Here is a 19811-nt window from a genome sequence, read left to right on the forward strand (position 1 = left end):
CATATTTATATATTTATGGTATATGATATAATATACCATAAATATGCAAAGCATGTTTTACATAGAAATAATTTATTCACACACAGTAAAATCTTTCATGTATAAGAAAATTAAAGAAATAAATAGCGGCACCCTAAATTTTAATAACAACTCATCATTTCCTATTTTTTAAGATGGAAAATGAAGAAAATAAATTAAATAAATTCCTTAAAAAATAAATTTGTTTGAAAGATAATATTTGTTACCTAAAAAACAGGAAGCAGTGATCTGTTAATATAACATTCATATTTAAAATTTTCAAATATGAGAAAACGGCTATTAAATTCATTAAATATGACCATGTATATGTAATTATTTTTATAATAGTGGCTAATTGTGTTCTTTTTCCATTAGTAGGTAAATTTTAGTTGGGTGATTTTGATAGTTTATAAAAGTTAGGGCATAAAATCATATTTAATTTTTTTTTTTCAAAAATCAATTTTTTTTTCAAAAAAGACATGGTCAAACACAACTCCAACTCCAACTCCAATTTTAGTTTTCATGGCCAAACGGCTACTTAGTATTAGAGATTTAACGCTAAATGAATAAAATATTATGTAAAATATTAGCTAGAACTTATTCGGTAATTACGATTTATAGTTTTAAACTTTTTTTGTTGTCACAATTTTCTTTTAAATTGTAGGTTTAAATTACATAGCAATCATGAGTCAGACATCTACACATGGTGATTACGATCTAATATTTTTCTTTTTATTGGTAAATAATAAAGTGAATACATTAAGTTTAAGGTGGTTTATGTAGATGAATAACAATCACATCCCAACCACAAGTGTTGGTGCAGTGGTTCAGCACCTCACCCCTTAAGCAAGAGGTTGGGGTTTTGGGTTCGATCCTCACCTCTGATGAATGAAAAAAATTCCGTGGCCAGTTTCCTACCGCTTAATGCTCTGACAGTAGAAACGGAGAATTAGTCTCATGGCTGCTGCTGTGGAAATACCTTGGGAAACCAAAGAAAAAAATAATCACATCCCGACTTGTCAGGATAATAGGAGAATTAGCAATTTTTGTAGTAAAAAGTACAGTCTGGTGGTTATTTTCAAGCATTTTGATTACAAAAAGTAGGGGTCACGTTCGGTACTTCGGTTCGGGTTCAATTTTCTTATTTCATTTTTTTTTATTTTTCAATTTTGGAATTATACGTACCAAAAGGCGAGTTGAATTTGTTCGGTTCAGTTCGGTTTATGTAAATTTTGTCTCGAGTTAATAATTTCGGTTTTTTGATTTTGGGCCTATTTAATGGGCTACGTTATTTATAATCTATATCTATAATATATTAAAAGTATGAAGATTTTAGAAAAAGTGATTTGAATTTTTCGCCTTTATTAAAAGTCTTTTCTTTAGATAAAATCATCTTTTCACTATTTTTACCTAATATTAAATCTTTCCTTATCAGGAGCCAAACCTTAGGTAAGCCATAAGGTTGGACTGTTTTCTTTCCATTCGTTTTATTTCTTCATAGTGTAGACAACAATCTTGTGTATTTTCTTTATCTTTCTCTGTTTTCGTCTTGATAGTATCTACCTTCTTTCTTATTTTTTCTATTTTTGTTATAGTTTGAAGTGATTCTTGAATTGTAACTTGTTTTGAAAAATTGGTAACAAAGGTAAGCAATTGTTTTGTTTTCACTTATTTTGTCGATATATATATATATATATATATACGGGTTTCAGGGGCTCGTGTCTTAAACGATTCGAAGAATAAAGAACATTAAGTGATGAAAGTATGAGACTCACAAGCACCATCAAAAGGTTGTGGTTGTGACACTCGAAAAGTAAATATACATTACTAAAGAAGCCCAAGTTCGATAGAAGTGACACTCGAGGAATTGTGGTTGTGAGTCTAGATGCACTCAGAAGGTTCTGACCTTGCCGTTTCTTAAGCTTCCTTTATTGCATCCCAAGGGAAGATAAGACATTATTCTTGAAGCTGAAATATAATAATTCAACCTGTCTATACCTCTCCTTTCTTCTTATGTATATTCTTAAAACTTCATAAAGATATTGCATGCTTAGTTTCTACACTAAAAATTATAAATTTTAGGAGGCAATGAGTGAAGAAAGAGTACTTGGCAAAGGATTTGAAGTTGCACATAAAGCAACTACACCGCACCATATGATTCTTTGAAGCAGAAAAACTCATCACACGGAACTATAGGAAAGAGGTTAGTTTTATGTTCTCTTGCCATAAGATGATCTACATTATTTTTGAAAGATTTAGCCTTTTGGTTCTTGCTAACGTTAATTATCTTCACGACTTTCCTCTCTAAGTATGGAGGAAGATGTGAAAAGTTTGTTAAAATATTATCTCTGATGTCATTAATTCAAACAATATTTTATCTATAAAAAACATGAAATTGTTACACAATTTTTCTTTGATTACCAACCAACACAAATAAACATTAAGGAAGTCAAGAGTGAAGCTCATTTGTTTGCTTAATTGTCAAAAAGATAAATAATAATCATATTTTCTTATGCGAAACTTTAATAAAATGTCTATAATTTGGGGTTAGTTAGATATCTATAATTATAGTTTGCTTAGGGGAGGAGAGAAACGAGCGAGACTGGGAGGGGGAAGAGAAGCGAGAGAGAGGATGAATACATGACGTATTCGTTATATCATAAAATATTGATACAATTAAATCAAAATTGGATTGGATAATATAACATTTATTTATCAAATATTAAAAAAATCTAATTATATGAAACAAAGAAATCGTTATTTTGTGTCTTGATCCAATAAGAAATAGTTATTTGACTTTTTTAACTTTATCTTTTGCTGAATATAATTATAATGTATCAACAAATATAATTATATTAAATATATCAATAAATATAATTTGTATCACGAATATATAATATATTTGTAAACTTTATTACAAATATAAAGAAGTAACAGTTTGTCTTCTGTGTGCTCATATTCTTTTAACCTCAACCTCATGAACTTAATTGCTAATATACGACAAAACTAATGAGGGTTTAATGAAAACATATGTCATCCTTTTTCAAAAATCATGGTAGCTGAGGAGGGGCTGATTTAGTAACGCCATATTTTGTAAAAATAAAAAAAATATAATCAATAATTTTATAAGGATTTGATTTTAAAAATAAGAAATTATTTTAAATATAAAAAAAAAATAATTGTATCATAAATCTAATTCAAATTAATGATGTAAAATATATTTATGTTTATCTATAATCTATAATCTACATCTATAATATATTAAAAGTGTGAACATATTTAGAAAAATGATTTGAACTTTTTGTCCTTCATTAAAAGACCCTACAATATACAAAATTATCTTTTCACTTTTTTTTTCTTATTTTATAATATTAAATATTAACTATAATAAATATATGAGAATTTTTATATATGGAAATTTTTGTTTTACCAAAAGACTCCTAAATATATAAAATATAAAAGTCCTAAATATATAAAAATTTATTTTAGACAAAATTATCAGTTAATTAATATCTTACTATTAGGCATTTGAAATTTTAGCAAACTAATATTATATTTCTTGGAAAAATCAAAACTACCATAAAAATTTGTTTTATATTGTACCGTAGGCTTTTAGTTTATTTATACTAATAATTTGGTAAAATAATAATATTTTCCTTTATGAAAAGCTACCATTATTTTTGGAACAAAAAGTTCCCTATAGTTTATTTATACTAATAAGTGTTTTGCATGAAACTCCAATTAACAAACTTATACCACCAAATAATTCATTAAAACCTAATTCTTAAACCTTTTCTTATTTGAATTTTATTTTAAATCAACTAAAATACATTTTAAATAAATCTTTAAAAATTTAATTAGTGGTGATACTATTTTAGCATTTTTTCCCTTAACTCACGTATGTATTCTATTAGATAAAGTTTTTGTTCACAATTAATTTTAGTTATAATCTTTTTTGGTTTGATTATTTAATTTAGATAAGAATTCATAATATTTAACACTTTTAGATCAATTAAAATTTTATGTAAGATAAAAAAAATACTATTCTATTTAACTAATATTTTGGATCAAATTTTTCAAGAAACATAGCTCTAATTCTACTTTTTCTTCTTATTTTGTTATTAATTCAAGTTGTCTTTTTATATATGTATTCATTATTATCATCTTCTTCATCTTTCTTTATTCCTTTTAGTTAACACCTTTAAATATTATATATAAATTATGATTAAAGAATTAACATGACAATGAATTCCCTCTTTAATAATTTCTCGTGTTTCTTTTTTCATATTCAATTTTTGATAAAAAATTGAAAGAAATAAGCATGTCGCCACCGAGTAAAGTGATCAAAAATATCAAAGGTTTGTCTCATTCTTCCCTTCTTCCTCTTTAGTTCAACTGTGATTTTGTTTTGATTATGTTATTTAGCTATTTTGTTAGTATTATAGTTGCATCTTTAATTAAACTTATTAGTTAATTTCTAAATATAAGGTTATATTTATATAAGTGTTAAATCTTGATGTATATAACTTTTGTTTAAATGATGAAAATATAAATTTAGGATTATAGTCGAATCTTTCAATTTTGGCCTTACCAATTAAGTTTGCAAGCGGATCAAGTACATTATTCGTTGTAAATCGAGTTTAATCTATCTACTTCTTTTTTTGTAGGAATTTTTTGATCAAAAATTGAAAGAAATAAACATGTCGCCAACGAATAAAGTGGTAAAAAATATCAAAGATTTGTCTCATTCTTTTTTCTTCTTCTTTAGTATAGGTGATGGAGAATGGTTCAAGAAAGGACTAACGAGAATATACTGCTTTTTGTAAAAATATACTGCCTTTTGTAAATTTTTTTGTGTTTAAACTAACATATATGTTTTTCAATTGGCTAATTTCTATTTTTTCACACAATTGGATAATAACTGAAAGCTGCCCTAATGTCAAGATCCTAACAAAAACATGCAATAAATATTTTGAAAGACCGACATACCTTTTATATTTTAAATAATTTTATAAAACTGAACTCACAAAGTTAAGTTACGCGCGCAAGACGCATATATCTAACTAGTATTTATAAATTGGGCTGCTGGACAGGTAAGTTTACTGTACCAAAACTTCAATAATCATCTTGAGCTCTAGAATTTACTACATCAATAATGGATGAGTTACATGAATTTAAAGTTTAGACAGATGTATGGCATTCTGTATCAAATTTCCACTAAGCTCCAATTTAACATTTGACAATAAGTATGAATGCATCATACAGAAAGTGGGCCGTGTGGGTAACTGGGTATATATTAGGGAGAAGGAAAAAAATTGCCTTTTGGTAAAAATAAAAGATACGAAAATAGCTCATATTTCAAAATATCATTTTTTTGGCCATTTCGCTAGCTAAGTCGCTTTCTTTGACTTTTTTTTAAAAAAATTTTGCTTGTTTGTCTTTTTTGTTTTACTTTTGTTGTTGCTTCTTTTGCTTCTTTTATTATTATTATTATTATATAAAGTATAAATTTTTTTATTTTTTTTTTGTTTTTTCGTTGTTTTTTTTTTTTCTAGTAGTTGTGTTTTCTTCCTTTTCACTTTTATTTTAATTGTGCTTATTTTTTTTTTTAGAAAAACTGATGTTTCTATATATTTTTTAAATTCTATCAATAAAAAAAACAATCAAAATTTTTTTTGTAGTTCTCTTTTAAAATAATTAAATACTAATTTATAATGTCGTAACCAAATAAAATTTATATTTTTTTGAAATACAATTTTTTTAAAATAGCATATTTTAATGACTCATATACATGTTTTAAAACTATTTTCGTGTTTTTTATTTTTGCCAAGAGGCTATACACATTCTGTACACTATTTGGGTAAAATAATTATTTAGATGCATATTCTATACAATATTTATGCGGTTTATATGCATTCTATAGATATACATATTCTATACAACAATGATACAAATTCTATACAGATCATATATGGAGAATATATTCTATATAATACAGTTTTTATACATATCATATACAAATCTTAAATATGCAGTTTTATACAATTTTTATACACATCATATACAAACCTTAAATATATAGTTCTTATACAGTTTCTATACACATCAATACAAACCTTAAATATACAGTTTTTATATAGATCATATACAAACCTTAAATATACAGTTTTTATACATATCATATACAAATCTTAAATATACAGTTTTTACACACATCATATACAAACCTTCATTTCTCTGAAATCTCCATAGATAATCAATCCTATGCAATCTCGAATCATAAAACACATTTTTTTCAAAAACAATCCATTTCCTTCAAATTTCTTCGTTACATACCTATCCACTATTACTTTAGCTTCAACATAATAGCCCTTTTCTTTCATCCCGATCAATTTCTAGATTTTGCATATTTTTTCTTCTTTCATTCCTTTTTCTCATTTTTCATCTACCCACATAATTCACAAACTCAATTCAATTTAGATAACCTAAATAGACAAAATTAAGAATTAGAAGGAAAAAGATATGAGTTTTGTTGGGTTCTTAATAGAAAAAATAAAAAACTAGAAGAAAAGAGATATGAGTTTTGTTGGGTTCTTAACTATCACAAATTGGAGAAAGAAGAGAAAGAAGAAAGGATTGATTATGAAAAGAAGAAAGAAGAGTGGTTATGGAAAGATAAAGAGTCACAAAATCCTATTCAGAAACCAACTTCAAAAAGAAAAGTGTACAGATGTAAGTCTTCTTTCTTTAACGTGTGCCTTATTAAATGAAGAGCTAATAAATGACATTTAAAACAGCCAAAATGTCACTTTTATCCAAAAAGTGAAACGTGGGTCATTATTGTCCATTATTTTTCAAAAGAGCTACGTGGTGTCTTTTTTCCTATAAATTAAGGACAAATAACATAAATACTAACCTTTTTGAAAATAGTTACACTCTCTCCCACTTTTTTAATTACTTTACTCTCTCTCCCTATTAATATACACAACATAACATTCTGTGTATATGTTGGAATTTTTATAATATGTTTAGGGAGTTGGGATTTTTTGTAATATTGTAAATATAAGTTGTGTATTTGTGTAATTTTTAGATATATTAATGCCTAATGGGCTTAGAAATTAGAATCCAAGCCTAAAATATATATTATATATAATTAAAAAAGGTATAATAAAAATTTCAATTTAAACCAAAAAATCGAATTATGTCAACCTAAAACCCGTACACCGAATCAAAATATTGAAATTATATAAAAAAAAAAAAACGAACCGAAAAACCGAAATCGAAAAATCGAAATGATTCGATTTGGTTCGATATTTTGATTTTTCGGTATTTATACCCACCCCTAACAAAAAGAGGTGCATACAACAAAATGGGTGGGGTGGGGTGGGGTGGGGTGGGGTGTTGATCAGCATTTGGTCCTTCGTTTGTAAATCGGTTTGTCACTTGATTTTGCTCCCTAAAGATGTGTACTAATAGATATGTCTGGAACTCCTCGATCAAGCATTACTGTGTAAGATATTAAGACGTATTCAATATATATTTTAAACTTTTTATTTATTTTTTCATAATTTCATTTAAAATTAAAATTTAAATTAAAAGTCTTTTGGCTCACGAGCCAATGCAGCCCACCCTCGACCAAGTCTGAAGGATCAACGAGTTGACTTAATCCAAATTTATAAGTCCCAATTTTAACAGGTCTATTCATTAATAGTGAAAATTACCCATAAAGATTTATTTTTGCTATGATTTCGATAGATTCTCTTAACTCAAGTCACTGTCCATAAGTCGTTGGATTTATTTTAATAATTGTCTTCATATGGGAAATATAAGTCCTTATTCGTATAGGATAAGAATTAAATAAAAACAATAATAGATTATTATATCTAGAAGATCAACAGAAACAGATTTACGTGCACGCTTTCCAATGAAGACTATTATACATGAGCAATTTATTTATTTATTTATTTATTATTTTGGCATAACATCACTTCCATCTTGGTATGGGACTATGGGTCCTCCAACTTGCCAACAAATATTTAACCATATCCAATTTATAACTTGTCAATTAAATATATTGCCTATTATAATTAGAAATTTTTTATCAATACTCCGTTGTCTCTTTTTAGTTGTCCTATTTTATTTTTAAAATTAAAATTTAAATATTCTATAGAATTGATCATTCGAAACAAGCTGAAAGAATTCCTTTTTATACGTCTCCATACTCCGCTGCGTGACGATATGGGAGCGAAAAAAAGGAAAGAGAGGGATGGAGTTTCTCTCATTTTTTGGCATTGCGGATCCCAGTGGGAGGTTCGTAGTTTGCACGACGAGCTATTAGCTCAGTGATAAAGTACGCCCCTGATAATGGATCGTTGTGTCTGAACTGTGGAGACTCTCAACCACATGAATAATTCAACATGCTCATTGATGCCTGAACCTGAAATGTGGATCATCTATGACACCTTAGCCTGGGTATTCCTTCTGTTCGAATTTATAAATTGTAATTCTTTTATATTAATATAATTAAAAAATATATATTAAAATATTAATTAAATTTTATATCATTTGACTCAAAAAGAAAGAAATTGTTACAAGTAAATTCATAAAGAAATCCTATCATATAGGACACAGACCATCTTTTAAAATTGCTTTAAAAAGTGGCCACATAAGTTTGGCTTTTCATCAAACTGCATTTTACAATATCTTTTAATGGTGATTGATTTTATGGCAAATTGACAATTCAATTTATATTTACTTATTACTATTTGTTTCAAAACCAAAAGGAATTCTTAGATGTTCTCTATTATTAACATAATCAAAGAAGAAGTTGAATAATATATTAGTACAATGCAAATTAAATTATAGTTTCACTATTGGTAGTACCAATAGTTTCCTATCTCAAATAAGTTAGTATATATTATTTTTATTTTTATCTCAAAGTTATGTGGTAATATATTATGTCCAATGTAATAATTAATGAGATTGAGATGAAGTATCGAAATGAAAACTGAAAGCAAATTAAAAGGATTGTCTATTCATTTGACCAATAAAACTTGCTCATCGGGCATAAATCAAATCTTGATATAAAATCTGATGTTTTATTTTAAGATTATTATTCTTATTCTTTTAATTAAACGGATGAAACGTGAATAACTAATTAGTCAGATTTTTTGGACCAAATGGTGATGTTGAATTTTCACGCCATCTACTTTTATTAAGGCCTACAAATAAAATGGTCCAAAAAGTAATTATTTATTAAGATCAAGTGATAAATGAATTTAAAGAATTTAAATCAAATCTTGACATAAAATTATTTGATATTTTGTCATGAGATTATTATTCTTACTCTCATTAAACGATAAAATAGGAGTAACTAATTAGGTAGATTTTGTTGACCAGATGGTAATGACAAATTTTTTCAATATCTATTTTTATTAACGACGATAAGTAAAATAGTTCAGAAAAAAAATAATTATTTAGTAAAATAAATGATAAAATAGATAGATGTAATAACTAATAAAATTGAGATGAAGTATCAAAACATAAACTAAAAATAAGTCATTAAAGGAAGATCTTCTCCAGCAAGCACAAATAAAATCTTGACGTGAAATAATCTTATATTATATCTCAAAATTATTATTCTTATTACACTAACCAAAAGACACAACAGGAATAACTAATTATGCACATATTTTTCATAAAATAATTTCATATTATATCTCACAATTATTATTCTTGTCTCACCAACTAGACGACACAATATGAATAACTAATTAGGCACATCATTTTTCATAAAATAATTTTATATTAATAATACACCGAAACCCCTCCAAATTTGTCGTCAAAATTTACTTTAGACCTTAAACTAATCGGGCAATTATAGACCCCCCTTAACAACTTTCAAGTGAATTAATTTCCACCCAAATTGCTGACGTGGCAAATTACAAAACAACAACAACGAGTGAATGATCTAAAAAACGTGAAAAAAATGTGGGACCCACCTTTTAAATTTTATGAATTCTCTTTATATATATATATATATATATATATATATATATATACCCCCCCCCCCCACAAACACATTGTTATGGTCGAGAATTTCTAACTGAAGGAGTTAATCTTCTTCACTTCTTCAACCCCTCTCCCCTCCCCAAACACATTGTTATGATCGAGACTTTCTAACTGAAGGAGTTAGAATTGATAGTTGAAATAATATTTTAATGGAGGAAAAATCTTAAATTGATGTTTTTATGGTTGTTAATTCTTTTGTGGTGTTAATGGAGAAAATGAAAAAAAAAATGGAGGGGGAGGCATTTTCGTGGCATGGGTGGGGTTGGAAGGGGAGAAATAACGATGTTAATGGGGAATTTGGGACCAAAAGTACCTTTGTTGAGAAGTGCAAAGAGAGGAAGAGTAATGAAGAGCTTAATAACGATTGCCATTGGGGAAAATATTTTTTGGTGATGACGTAGAACTAAAATGCTGCCTCTTCCGTATATGAATAGTAATTTAAAGAGAAATGTACTTGTATTTGTGAAAATGTAGGGGTGGTGCAGTAATTTGTGAAATGGAAGGTGGTCCTCATCTCCGGCGACAATGGTGATGGTAGAAGAAAGTGTGTGTGAATTGAGATGTTTTGAGAATTTGGAAATGTTGAAGTATTTGGTGAAATGGAGATTGGACCATCCTCCTCAGTGGCGGCGTCAATGGCGATAACGATGTTGATGGTAGTGGTGATCGGAGAAGATGGGCTATGGGTGGAAAGGGTGAACTGGCATGGGATGGGGTTATTTTTTTATTTTTTTACTAAATTATTAAATAACATTTTTTAAAAAAACTTATGATGAGGCGATGACATGGCGTTGATATGACGCTGATGTGGGCGCGAGTGCAACACACTCTTTCTTGTGAGACTGGTAGTATAATTATAGGGTGGAAATTAATTTACTTGAAAATTGTTAAGGGGGTAAATAATTATCCGATTAATTTAGAATCTAAAGTAAGTTTTGACGATAAGTTTGAGGGTGTTACGATGTATTATCTCCCCAAAATTATTATTCTTACCCGACCAATTAAACAACATAATATAAATAACTAATTAAGCACATTATTTTTCTTAAAATAATCTCATATTATATCAAAATTATTATTCGTATACCACCGACCAAACCACATAACAGAAGTTACTAATTAGGCACATCATTTTTTGACCAAATGGTTAGTTTTCATACATGACTTGTCATGCTCATCTTCACTCATTCCCCCACCCCACCCCCACGCGCTAACACCCTACCTCACTCCACCCCCATCCCACGCCACCCCACCCCACCCCACTCACCATATATAAACCTTATTTTCTTCAAAACAAACTTTAGATTCACTCTTATTACAACCTTTTTTTGATCAGCATCACTTTTAGATCTTTCAAGAATGCAAAACTCCAATTTTTCATCAATGGAAAAAGTGAATTTCAGAACAAGAATCCTCACCAATCACCTAAATCAAGAAACCCCATCACCCCATTTTTCACTCCAAACAACCCCATGTCTTAGTTACAATCCACCTGAATTATCAGCACCATCATCCATTTTTGACAAAAAACAGATGAGACAACTAATGGATGGTCATAATTTGACTGAAAAGGATTGGCTATTTGGTTTGATGTTACAAAGTAATCTCTTTAACCCAATGAAAAGTGGTGGCAAAGTGTTTGTTCAACCTGATTATAATCAGAGTAAAGAACAACAAAGGGAGATTACTATGAGGAGAATTGGTTACCTTCTTGAACATGGGGTTTTCAAGAAATGGCTTACTGGTAATGGACCTGTAGATGAGTTGAGGAAATTGGCTCTCTTGGAATGTCTTGCTATCTTTGATCATTCTCTTGCTATCAAGACTGGTGTCCATTTTTTCCTATGGTATTTTTTTTCTTCTGTAACTTTTATTTTGATCATTGATTTGTTGTACTTGAGCTAAGGGCAAGGTTGTCTTTTTCTAGAATGTTTTTGTTTTGAGCTGGGGTTTTATGGGAAATAACCTTTCTACCTCACCTTTGAGGCAGTGGTGGACTAAAAATTTAAGAATTGTGAGTGTTAAAAGGTTCGAACACACATATTGACCTTTAAGTATTAAGGTTCCACCTAAAAACTAAAACGTCCAGCTATCTTCTTAACTTATTGAGTGTTTTTCTAAACCTTATACCAAATTTAATGTATTTTTAATATAATTATATCTAGTCTGTATCGAATTTAATGGGTGCCGGAGCACCAAAAGATTGGCTATAGGTCGTCCTTGCTGTGAAGTAGTGGTATGGGTTACGTACACTCTACCCTTTCTAGACTCCGCTTTGTGGGAATACATGGGTATGTTATTGTTGTTGTTGTTGTTGAATAAGTTGCTTTTTTTGTTAGCTATCAAATGACTCCTAATTGTTTATTATTGTTGTTGTTTATCAACTATGAGACAAAGTAATCTGACATTTTTTATTATTATTAATCACCTACCCCACCAACCAAACAACTTGGACTATAACTAAGTAGCCAGATCAGTTAGATCAATGGTGAGTTTATTTTCTTGATTTTGTCATACAAAGTCAATCAAACTTTCCATCATCCTCTTCTTCAATGGAGAAAGTGAATTTCAGAATAAAAGTCCTCAGCAGGCACCTAAACCAAGAAACACCAACACCCAAGTTTACTGTCCAATCATTTCCATGTCTTAGCTACAAACAGCCTGAGCTTTCTGAACCATCTGCTGTTTTCGACATAAAAGAGATGAGAAAACTCATGGATGGTCACAACTTGGAGGAAAGGGACTGGCTTTATGGTCTGATGTTACAAAGCAATCTTTTTAATCCAATAGAAAGGGGTGGCAAAGTGTTTGTTTTCCCTGATTACAGTCAGTCTAAGGAACAACAAAGGGAAATTACCATGAGGAGAATTGGATACCTTCTTGAACGTGGGGTTTTCAAGCGATGGCTTACTGGTGATGGGCCAGAAGATGAGTTGAGGAAATTGGCTCTTGTGGAAGGTGTTTGTATCTTTGATCATTCACTTGCTATCAAGATTGGTGTCACGTATTTCCTATGGTATGCTTTTGTAGATTTGTGTGTACCTTTTATTTTATCCATTGATTTGTTGTACTTGAGAGGGTCTTTCAAAAATAACCTCTATACGTCCACGAGGTAAGGATAAGGTATGCATACGCTCTACCCTTTCTAGATACCATTGTTGGGATTACATGGGTATGTTGTTATTGTTGTTGTTGTTGTTGTTACCTAGAATTGACTGGCCCGACTAATACATATACCACCTCGATAGCTCGTTATTGAGGTGGGAGAGTAAAAAAGGGAAGCCCGTGGCAAAGAAGATTGGCTTCCTCCGGACTCGAACCAGAGACAAAACATGTTCGGCGGGGTTCGAACCTGCACGGGCAAAGCCCACATGATTTCTAGTCACTCTACCACTAGTAGGTAGGGTGGGGCACGGAGGGTGTTGGGTGGCTTTGATATCATTAGTACAAGGCTATATAAATCCCACATGTGGGACGCAAGTTCCATGCCTTACCATTTCCATACCATGTTCTACATTCCGAAGGCTTAAACCTGAGACCTATGGTTAAATGTGGAGCCTGGTTAAATGTGGAGCCTACTAACTGAGAAGTTCATTCCACCACAGTCCTTGGTTGTTCTTGTTCTTATTTGTTATATACAGTTTTAGTTTATAATGTTCCTAGCTAACTATCAAACATTGTCTAACTTACACAAAAGTTACTACCTGAATAAGTTGCTTCCTTATTTGCTACCAAATGACTCCTAAATGTTTATTCTTCTTCTTCTGAATTAAGCATGTGCCAACAAAATCTGACATTATTTTTTAATTATTAATCATCTAGCCCACCAACCTTTAACTTTGGAGTATAACTAAGTAGCCTGATCAGTTAGACCAACTAGTGAGTTTTTAAACTGTCATTGCACTACTCCACTCTGTATATTAAACCTTATTTTCTTCTAAAACCTTAGATCCACTCTTATCACAACATTCTCAGTGAAGATCTGATCACTAGCATTTTCAAAGTTCCTTCTTTTTCTTCCCTTCTTATCATTTCTGTTTTCTTGATTTCTCAAGAAAAAACAATCCATTTTTTCATCATCCTCTTCTTCAATGGAGAAAGTACATTTCAGAACTGAAGTCCTCAGCAGACACCTAAGTCAAGAAACTCCAATACTCAATCCAATGCTCCAATCATTCCCATGTCTTAGCTATAACCCACCTGAGCTTTCAGAACCATCTTCTGTTTTTGACATAAAAGAGATGAGAAAGCTAATGGATGGTCACAATTTTGATGAAAGGGACTGGCTTTTTGGTCTGATGTTACAGAGTAAGCTTTTTAACCCAATAAAAAAGGGTGGAAAAGTGTTTGTTTCCCCTGATTACAGTCAATCTAAGGAACAACAAAGGGAAATTACCATGAGGAGGATTGAGTACCTTGTGGAACATGGGGGTATCAAGGAATGGCTTACTGGTAAAGGGTCTGAAAATGAATTGAGGAACTTAGCTCGTGCGGAGTGTGTTAGCATCTTTGATTATTCACTTGGCATCAAGCTTGGAGTCCATTTGTTCCTATGGTATGTTTTTGTTCATTATATGCCTATTCTTTTATATCCGGAGCTTAGTGGCCGGACAAATTCGATACCTATCAGGTAGGTCCCCCTAAGGGAGAAGTTATCCATTTCGAGGCTTAAACCCGAGACCTATGGTTAAGATAGGGACATAGGGTTAAGCGTGGAGCCCACTAAGACATAAATTTTTCTTTCCCAAGAGTTAGGTCAAGGGTTAGACCTCTAGTTAAGTTCTTCATTTCCAAGACTTAGTAGAATCCGACTCCTGTGTTTAAGAGGTGGGAGATTCCAAGGCTGTATAAACCCGACATTAAATTATATTGCAATACCAATACCTTGCAATGGACCACAACAAACCACCAAGCTTAGCATCCGTCGTTCTAGACGGCTCCACAGTCGGCAGCTTTCACTAGGTAGGTCAGGGCACAGAGGGTGTTTGGTGGATTTGATATCATTAGTACAATCCAGAGAGAATCATACTCCAAAAGCTAGCTATTGAGGTGTGGGTATCCAAGGCTATATAAATCCCACATCAGCATATCGCAATACGGATACCGATGTGGGACTCAAGTTCCATGCCTTGTAATGGACCATACCATGTTCTCCATTCCCAAGGCTTAAACCTGAGACCTTGGTTAAATGTGGAGCCTACTAAGAGAGAAATTCATTTTACCACATCTATTGGTTGTTCTTTTTCTTGTTTGTTAGATACAATTTTAGTAATCTCTTGCTTATTACTTACTACAACAACAACATACCCAATGTATTCCCACCTAGTGGGGTGTGGGGAGGGTAGAGTGTACGCAGACCATACAACTACCTCAAGAGAAGTAGAAAGGCATATAAACTAGTGTGGTACACAAAACAAACTAACAGTATAACAAACACAAAAGATAAGCGCATAATAAACTAGTACGGGATGCAAAAAAGCCAACACCACTAGCCCCAAAAACTACAGCCACAAACACTACAGACCAGAAACTTCAGACCCAAATGAGCACTCCCCTATTACTACCGCCGCACTCCCACCCCCTAACCCTCTACCCTAATCCGCGTCCTCCACACCTTCCTATCAAGGATCATGTCCTCTGTAAGCTGTAATTGCTCCATATCATGCCTAATCACCTCCCTTCAATATTTTTTCGGTCTACCTCTAGCCCGCCTAAAACCATCCATAGCCAGAGTCTCACACCTCCGCACTGGAGCATTAGGGCCCCTTATCATCACATGCCCGAACCAACGTAGCCTCACTTCTCGCAACTTATCCTCCACCGAGGCAACTCCCACCTTACTTAATGTTCAAATTAGGTAAATAAAGCTGGTTTTGTCCTTGATATACAATTTAAGGAAAACGTGTTCCTCTTTCATCAATCGTATTAGTTTTACAATTGAATAACTTATTTCCTAACTCACTATCAAACATTGTATAACTTATACAAAAATTCATACATATATAAGTTGCTTCTTTACTAGCTACCAAACGAACCCTGAATATTATTTTTGTTGTGAATTAAATATGAGATAAATTAATCTGACATTTTTAAAAATTATATGTCACCTAGCCCACCAACCTTAACTTTGGAGTATAGCTAATAACATTTCTGTTTTCTTGATTTCCCATACAAAATCAATCCAATTTTTCATCCTCTTCTCTTTTCTTGGTGGTCTGAATTATAATACACCATTTCCTCTTAACTTATACATATATTAGCTGTACAAGTTTCTAAATTGCAAAACCTAACGTCATATTAGTTTAAACATGAGAAATTTATTTCCTATTTTGAGCTAGTGAAGTGCATCAAGGAGGAGGATGATACAGTATTGGTTGAGGATGTCCTCATTAGGAAGAGGTGGCAGTCCTATTTTCATAAACTTTTGAACGATGAGGGGAACAAAGGTTTCGTGCTGGGGGACTTGGAGAATTCTGAGAGGTGTCGCGATAATGGTTATTGTAGGCGTACCAAGGTTGAGGAGGTCAAGGGGGGCTATTCGCAGGATGCGTAGGGGGAGGGTGACTGAGCCAGACAAGATTCTGGTGGATTTTTGGAAGAGCACTGGCGGGAAAGGTTTGGAGTGGTTGATAAGGTCGCGTTTAACATCATTTTCTGGGCGGCGAAGGTGTCCAAGTGTGGAGGTGGAGTACAATGATTCCATATATAATAACAAGGGGGACATCCAGAGTTGCAACAACTATAGGGGTATCAAGTTGTTGAGTCCTACTATAAAGATTTGAGAAAGGGTGGTAGAGTTGAGGCTGATGAGGGTTGTGACTGTCTCTGAGAATCAGTTCGGTTTCATGCCAGGTCGCTCGACTACTGAGGCCATTCACCTTATGAGAAGATTAGTGGAGCAGTTTCGGGAGAGGAAGAAGGACTTGCACATGGTGTTTATTGATCTTGAGAAGCATATGACAGAGTTCCCAGGGATATTTTATGGAGGTGCTTGGAGGCTAGAGGGGTGCCTGTGGCGGACACTAGGTCGATTCAGGTAATGTATGATGGCGCGAAGACTCGCGTGAGAATGGTAGGTGGAGATTCGGAGCATTTTCCGATTTTGATAGGGTTGCACTACGGATCGACCCTTAGCCCATTTTTATTTTCCTTGGTGATGGATGTTTTGACGCGACGTATTCAAAGGGAGGTGCCTTGGTGTATGTTATTTGTTGATGATGTGGTTTTGATTGACGAGACTCGGGGAGAAGTTAATGATAAGTTGGAGATTTGGAGATAGACCCTTGAATCTAAAGGATTTCGGTTGAGCAGGACCAAGACGGAGTAATTGGAATGTAAGTTTAGTGATGTTTCGCAGGAGGTTGACATGGTAGTGAAACTAGATTCTCAGGCCATTCAGAAAAGGGAGAGTTTCAAGTATCTGGGGTCGATGATTCAAGGGAATGGTGAGATTGACAAGGATGTCACACTCCATATTGGTGCAAGGTGGTTGAAATAGAGACTTGCTTCGGGAGTTTTATGTGATAAGAAGGTGCCTTCAAAGCTGAAAGGTAAGTTCTACAGAGTGACAGTCAGACTGGCTCTATTGTATGGAGTGGAGTGTTGGCCAGTTAAGAACTTCCGCATTCAAATGTTAAAGGTGGCGGAGATGAGGATGTTGCGATGGATGCGTCGCCTTATCGAGAAAGATAGGGTGAGGAATGAGATTATTCGGGAGAAGGCGAGAGTGACTTCGGTAGAGGACAAGATAAGAGACGTGTGGTTACGTTAGTTCGGGCACGTGATGAGGAGGGACTTGGATGCTCCAATACGGAGGTGTGAGACATTGGCTATGGATGGTTTTAGGCGGGGTAAAGATACTGGAGGGAGGTGATTAGGCATGATATGGAGCAGTTACAGCTTACGGAGGACATGACCCTTGATAGGAAGGTGTAGAAGACGCGGATTAGGGTAGAGGTTTAGGGGGTGCGATTGTGTTGGTAGTAGTAGGGGAGAGTACTTTGTTTGTGTCTGGAATTTCTTGTTCGTGGTGTTTGAGTGACGTCTATGATTTCGAATAGATAGTTTATAGTATTATCTTATGGTTGAAGGGGAGCCTTGGAGTAACCGGTAAAGTTGCTGTCATGTGACCAGGAGGTCACGGGTTCAAGCCTTGGAAACAGCCTCTGGCAGAAATGCAAGGTAAGACTGTGTGCGATACACCCTTGTGGTGGGGCCCTTCCCTGGACACTGCACTAGTTAGTGCACCGGGCTGCCCCATTTTAGTATTATCTTATTGTTGTATTGTTTCCTGTATTAGCTAGTAGTGTTAGTTTATTTTGTATATTGCATTAGTTTATATGCATTTATGTTTTGTGTTTGTTATACTGTTGTCGGTCCTGAGTCGGGGGTCTATCGGAAACAGTCTCTCTATTTCACCTAAGGTAGTGGTATGGTCTGCGTATACTCTACCCTCTCTACCCTCCCCAGACCCCTCTATGTGGGAATACACTAAGTATGTTGTTGTTGTAGCTACCAAACATTGTATAACTTATACAAAAATTAATACATGAATAAGTTGCTGCTCTACTAGCTACCAAACGACCCTAGAATGTTTATTATTGTTGTTGTGAATTAAATATGAGATAAAATGATCTGAGATTCTTTTTTAATTATTAGTCACCTAGCCCACCAACCTTAACTTTGGAGTATAGCTAAGCAGCCAGATCAGCAGGGCTGTGCAAAAATCGAACCGACCGATAAAAATGTTATTGGGTTATTGGTATTGGGTTATCGGGTTAACTGTTTTTTATTGGTTTTATAAAAAAATTTATTGGGTAAACGGTTCAGTATCGGTTGTAGCTTATTGACCGATAACCCAATAAGGATACACTTAGTTATTGTTTTATCCCTATTTATGTTATATATTTAAATATCTCTCTCTCTTTATCTATCTATATAGATTATATGCACTACTAATTCATAATTCAGTGATTCACAAAGTATTAACCTATTCAGAGCAACAAAGACACAATATAAAGTTCGGCTATTATCGTAATAAAAAGCTTGAAGCATTTATAACTTCCAACAATTAGGATTCAATTTTTTTCCTAACTAACATTCAATTCAAGTTTGAAGATTCCATTGCGTAGGTTTTGGCGGTAATTAAGATTTTATTTTTTTATGTTAGTTGTTACTATTGTTATTTTATAAGTATTTTCTTATTGGTTAAATTGAAAACCGAACCATTAAGGACCAAAAACTGATAAACCGAAACCGATAAGAAAATATCTTATTGGTTGGTTATTGGTTTTACATATTTAAAAACCGAAAACCGAACCAATAACACTTAAAACCGAACCGAACCGACCGAAGCCCACCCCTACAGATCAGTTAGATCAACTAGTGAGTTTTCACACTGTCGCCATGTCACCACGCTACACTGAATTTGAACCTATACGAAAAATGCTATAAGTTGCAAACCAAACGTCGTATTGGTTTTACACAGGAATAGCTTATTTCCTAACTAACTACCAAACATTGTATTAACACAAAAGTTACTTCCTGAATAAGTTGCTTCTTTAGGTGCTACCAAACGACTCCTAAATGTTTATTATTGTTCTTATGAATTAAGCATGTGACAAAAGAATCTGACATTCTTTTTTAATTATTAATCACCTTGCCCACCAACCTGAGCTTTGGAGTATAGCTAAGCAGCCAGATCAGTTAGACCAAATAGTGAG

General features: G+C 32.7%; 1 protein-coding gene across 3 annotated transcripts in view; it reads left to right on the forward strand.

Annotated features, from left to right (window-relative positions):
* The first annotated feature begins 11226 nt into the window (after nucleotides 1-11226).
* LOC107845290 (acyl-coenzyme A oxidase 3, peroxisomal) overlaps nucleotides 11227-19811 on the forward strand; it is a 16384-nt gene continuing 7799 nt past the window's right edge. The window contains exon 1 of one of the 3 annotated variants that reach the window (XM_016689520.2): nucleotides 11227-11936. In XM_016689520.2, the coding sequence (XP_016545006.2) occupies nucleotides 11449-11936 (488 nt within the window). In that variant the 5' untranslated portion in view covers nucleotides 11227-11448. Of the gene's footprint in view, nucleotides 11937-12019; nucleotides 13106-14101; nucleotides 14645-19811 lie in introns of those variants that run through there. The other 2 variants (XM_016689521.2, XM_047398465.1) reach the window with 2 other exon arrangements.

The sequence above is a fragment of the Capsicum annuum genome, chromosome 10, assembly GCF_002878395.1.
Source record: "Capsicum annuum cultivar UCD-10X-F1 chromosome 10, UCD10Xv1.1, whole genome shotgun sequence".
NCBI lineage: Eukaryota > Viridiplantae > Streptophyta > Magnoliopsida > Solanales > Solanaceae > Capsicum > Capsicum annuum.